The sequence below is a fragment of the Entamoeba dispar genome, genomic scaffold (assembly GCF_000209125.1).
Source record: "Entamoeba dispar SAW760 scf_1105229460001 genomic scaffold, whole genome shotgun sequence".
Lineage (NCBI taxonomy): Eukaryota > Evosea > Mastigamoebida > Endamoebidae > Entamoeba > Entamoeba dispar.
This window is the reverse complement of record NW_001853974.1, coordinates 15,216-19,898: the sequence shown is the minus strand read 5'-3', so window position 1 is coordinate 19,898 and position 4,683 is coordinate 15,216. Positions and strand designations below refer to the sequence as shown.

Here is a 4,683-nt window from a genome sequence, read left to right as displayed (position 1 = left end):
GAAAACAAAATTATTAAAATTTGTAATTTCTCATGAAAAAACTTCTTTACATAGAATAATATTATTGAGTTACATCTTTATTTACAAATTATTTTAAAAAAAAATTATTATTAATAAAAACAAGAAGATGACGTGGCTATTCTGTTTCCAAAAAATTTGTTTTGTGTCAAATATGTTTTTAATAGTGTTAATGATGAGGATATGATAACTTAAATGGGATATATAAAAAGTTAAACCTAAATATACACCTTACTCATTATCTTTCTGTTTTATTTCAAAATTTTAATTAAATAAATTAAAATAACAAAGAAAAAATCATTCTTCATTCTTTTAAACAAGAACTCATACAAAAAATGAAAATAACAATTTTACTTTATGTGATTTTACTTAATGTGTTGAGATAGACTATAAAAGGACAAAATCAATATTGTTTTTTTATTTCTCTTCACACACTATTGAATTAGTTAAAAAAAAGAATTAAAACAATTATAATCTTTACATAATACTTTTAAAAAAGGAATATTTTATTTATCATTCAATTTTTAATAACAACTTCAGTTATTTTTAAATTAATACTCTAAACTTGTAAACATTTTTTGAACTTTTAAATTAATCATTTATCTTTTCGCAAAAGTCAGTGAGACAAATGGTTAATGTTTTCATTGAGTATTGAGAATAAAATAATTTAAAAAGTTACTTTAATTAATTTTTTAAATAATAAAAGAATTAAAATAAAATATTTAGTTTTAATAAAATTTTAATTACAATAAAAAAAAAAAGAATAATTCCAAAGAATAAATTATTAATTTTTTTCAAATTAAAAAATTATTAAAAAACAAACAAAAGAAATAAAAAAACAGTAGTTCTAAAAAAAAGGAAAACAATAAATCAAAATCAAATCAATCAAATTTGCAGTCTTTGAACTTCTATAAAAGATAAGATTTAAATGATTACATATTAACACATTAATCAAAAACAAAAAAATAATATATATAATAACAAACAGAAGTGTCATGAGAATAATTACAATTCTCACCTTTTCTACAAGTACCAGTTGTAAAGAAATATTTGCAAGGTTTTGTTCTAACAATTTATCAACACTTACAAATTGTTTACCTGAAACAGGAATTTCATGAGAAAAATTACAATCATCACCTTTTCTACAAAATCCGTAACGTTGAAAGAATAAACAAGGTTGAGTTCTCCATTTATTTGGATATTTGTCTTGATGAGAATATTCTAATATTAATTGATTTTCTAAAGAATGTGAAAGGATTTGACTTGCTATTGGATTTGGATTCGATTGGGGACGAGTTGTATTTAATACGTATGGAGTAGGTGTAGGAAATTGTTCACTTTCTTCATTATCATCATCATCTAACATCTTATCCATGTTAAAAGAAGGATCAAGTTTCTACAATAATTATTCTTTTGAACTATATTTTTAATATTTTACAATGCCTAAACAAAAGAACTAACTTGTAATGACTCAAAATAACTCTTCTCTTCTTCAGTTGGTATTGCATCTAATTCATCCATTGCAAAACTATTCATCGTTGATGTGTCTTGGCTAGAAAATACTTCAAACATTGAAGAATCATTACTGAATGAAGATAAATCAACAAAATCAAATTTATTCATTGTGAAAAGCCCCTCAACACTGTACTACAAAGTTCTTCTTTTCTTCTTTTTCTTTCGTTTCATTTAGTTTACTATTAATTTTAACTTTTTTATTATCTTTTTTAATTTATTTCTTGACTTTTCTTCTTCTTCCTAATTTCCCGTTTATTTCCATTATTTTTAAGTTATTTTTCTTTTTCCTTCTTCTTTAGTTTTTTTTTTTTTAATTTTTAATTTATTTTTGTTAAACTACTTTTATGATTTGAATTTTTGTAAATATTAAAATAGAACTTCTTCAAAATAAATTAACGAATTATTAATTTTCTAAAAATTAATCCAGTTATTTATTTTAATTGATAATTATTCATTTTCTTTTATTAACTTTTTTCTATTATCTTAACATAAATAACATAATACTGTTATAACTAGCACCATTAATGATGAACTAAACTATGTAAAAACCTTTTCAATACTTATTCTGAAGTCTTTATTTCTTTTTTATAATATTATTTATTAATAAACAAAAAAAAAATTAATTTTTTTGTTACAAAAAAAGGCAATTCATCAAGAAAACTAAATTGTAGAAGATGCTATAGTTTTCTGTTTAGATGTATTAATAATATATGAAATAATTTAATCTTAAAACCAAAAAATTCTTGAACATTAAACTTTTTTAACATTCATCTTTTATCATCATTCTGATTTTTACTTATTTAACATTTGTTTAATTCAAAGTTGATTTTCATATCACTGGTAATGTTTAAAAAAGATATTAGTTTCTATCATTAAAAAAGTTAATTTATGATGAAGTAATTTATATAAATATTTAGTATGTTTACTTGGTTATCATAAATATTAACGATGAAAGGAATAAATTTTTTATACATAAGTAAAATAAAAATTTTATAAATCATTAACAAAAAGTGTTATAATATAAAGTTATATAACGTTTTGTAATTGTCTATTTTTAATAAGTAATAGGTATTTGTCCATTCGTTTACTATAACACATTTCTTTTTCTTTCATTGAAAAAATTATTATTATACTATACAACAACACATTTTGAATATTTTGAATGTACAACTGTCTGTACACTATTATAATGGTATAACTTAAAAGTCTCATATTTATTGGTTTGTTATATAACCTGAGATAACCCTATCAATTATTTTGTTATTTCTAATAACACAAAAAAGACCAAAAGGATGAAATTTCTATTCATTTCTTCTTCTTACTTCCTTTTTTATTTTCTTGACTTGCAGCGGAGTATATTTGTAATAACTTGGGTTGGATATTTTCGTTGTCAGTTTTTATTTCAGGATTTTTAATTGTAAATTCCCAGAACTCTCCATCAGTTGATTTATAATACCCACTTCCCTTAATGTGTGTTGTTGATTGGACATGGTTTTGAAACGTTTCTATAAATGCCTGTTTCATAAATGGTGTGTCTTCTCATTGAGTATGAAAGTTACACTGAATAACAAACTCTATCAAATTCTACATTAAACTGTTCTCTTAAATCAGTACTCAAAACAGCAGATGTATTATTTGTTTCAAAAGAATCAAAGGCATTAGATAATGCAAACCCACAATAAGTTTTACGATATATTATAGGATACTTCTTTTCTTCTGCCATGTTTTATTTTTTAAGATTTTTTTAATTTTTTTCAGAATCCAAAAAAAAAAATTCTTAAAATTCTTGTTTTGTTATATAAAATTATTTCTATTTTTTGTCTTATCAAAGTTATTGTTGTAAGATTGTTATTGTTATATTTCTATAAAACATTATTTTTAATTGAATAAAATGAATTACAGTTTCAAAAATGTTTTGTTAATAAAGTTTTGATGAAAGGTTCATTAAAGAAGTAATACTGTGAATTTGGAGTATAAAACTATTCAGTTAAGAATAATAACAAAAAATATAAAAAATTAGAATTATCAATTTACTTAATAAAAAAAAACTTCATATGTATTTAACAAGATAAAAAATAAATAGAAAGAACATATTTTTTTGTTCTTGACATTACATTAATATAATACATTTAATCTTAATGTTATTTTTTTGTGATAGAAATAAAATTGTGTGACATCCATTATATTTGTTATTGTTGTTTTTTTATTTAATACTTCATATATTTTTCAGTTTTAATTAATTTATTGGTTTAATACATTTTAGTCTAGTAGTCCAAAGATAAAAACTACCATAGTAATTATTTTACATATTTTAAATTTTATAGTTTCAGTGTTTTATTTATTGTAAGTATATATATATATACTCTTAACTTAGTTTTATAGAACTATGATGTCCTACTGTTATTGTAATAAATAACTGTTTTCTTTTCATTCATTTGTTTCAAAGAATTTTAATTATTTATTTATTCAGTTATAATACTATGTCATAGTAATAATCTTCTATTTACAGATTTATTACTTCAATGTTAAATTTATTTTAATAGTTAAAGTATATATTAATAATAGTATTAAAAAACGATTCAATGTAACTCCAATGAATAATACAAAATAATAGTGTATATATTTATTTTTATTAGTTATTAACTTACAACTGGTTATTATTTCATTTATTCTTATATTTTAAATACTCTTATTTATTTCTGAAAATTTTGTTTATTCTTTGTTTATTTCATCAATACACTATCTACTCCTTTGTCAATATTCTAAATATCATTATACTTATTACTTATATTAATTTGTTATATTTATTTAAATATAAACTTTGTATTAGTTATGATAATTATACACTTATTCCTTAAATCTAGCTACAATATAATAGAATTCTTGAAAATAGGTATACTTTTTAGATATTATATTAATATGAACAAAGTCTTAATATGAACAAAGTCTCATATTAGTGAATGTTTTATGAAATGTTTATTTAGTGCTAAAATAGTATTAAATAGAATGTCCAAATTTGAGGAAACTAATATGTTTTATTTCGAATACTTAATTAAATAAAACGAAAATTCTTTTTTTGAATTAACATCATTTTTTGATGATACTGAAAGAATAAAAATAACCAGTCAGATTCTTATAAAGTGTTGATTT

At 20.6% G+C, this 4,683-nt stretch overlaps 2 protein-coding genes across 2 annotated transcripts, besides 15 other annotated features; both read right to left on the bottom strand.

Moving 5' to 3' along the window:
• The first annotated feature begins 76 nt into the window (after window positions 1–76).
• Window positions 77–120: a sequence feature (AT_rich).
• A 147-nt stretch (window positions 121–267) lies between these two features.
• Window positions 268–304: a sequence feature (AT_rich).
• A 160-nt stretch (window positions 305–464) lies between these two features.
• Window positions 465–549: a sequence feature (AT_rich).
• A 125-nt stretch (window positions 550–674) lies between these two features.
• Window positions 675–836: a sequence feature (AT_rich).
• Window positions 837–865: 29 nt separating this feature from the next.
• On the bottom strand, window positions 866–1,393 carry EDI_000830 (uncharacterized protein; the record flags this gene model as incomplete). The annotated part of the gene is made up of 2 exons (XM_001736646.1): window positions 866–926; window positions 1,005–1,393. The coding sequence occupies 2 exons, from the start codon at window positions 1,391–1,393 to the stop codon at window positions 866–868; spliced, it is 450 nt and encodes a 149-aa protein (XP_001736698.1).
• Window positions 978–999: a sequence feature (AT_rich).
• Window positions 1,394–1,673: 280 nt separating the features above from the next.
• Window positions 1,674–1,852: a microsatellite.
• A 79-nt stretch (window positions 1,853–1,931) lies between these two features.
• Window positions 1,932–2,001: a sequence feature (AT_rich).
• Window positions 2,002–2,106: 105 nt separating this feature from the next.
• Window positions 2,107–2,163: a sequence feature (AT_rich).
• A 326-nt stretch (window positions 2,164–2,489) lies between these two features.
• Window positions 2,490–2,567: a sequence feature (AT_rich).
• A 271-nt stretch (window positions 2,568–2,838) lies between these two features.
• On the bottom strand, window positions 2,839–3,256 carry EDI_000820 (uncharacterized protein; the record flags this gene model as incomplete). Its single annotated transcript, XM_001736645.1, has 2 exons — window positions 2,839–3,048; window positions 3,107–3,256. The coding sequence occupies 2 exons, from the start codon at window positions 3,254–3,256 to the stop codon at window positions 2,839–2,841; spliced, it is 360 nt and encodes a 119-aa protein (XP_001736697.1).
• Window position 3,257: 1 nt separating this feature from the next.
• Window positions 3,258–3,352: a sequence feature (AT_rich).
• Window positions 3,353–3,525: 173 nt separating this feature from the next.
• Window positions 3,526–3,581: a sequence feature (AT_rich).
• Window positions 3,582–3,827: 246 nt separating this feature from the next.
• Window positions 3,828–3,856: a sequence feature (AT_rich).
• Window positions 3,857–3,979: 123 nt separating this feature from the next.
• Window positions 3,980–4,000: a sequence feature (AT_rich).
• A 58-nt stretch (window positions 4,001–4,058) lies between these two features.
• Window positions 4,059–4,108: a sequence feature (AT_rich).
• Window positions 4,109–4,296: 188 nt separating this feature from the next.
• Window positions 4,297–4,352: a sequence feature (AT_rich).
• Window positions 4,353–4,683: the final 331 nt, after the last annotated feature.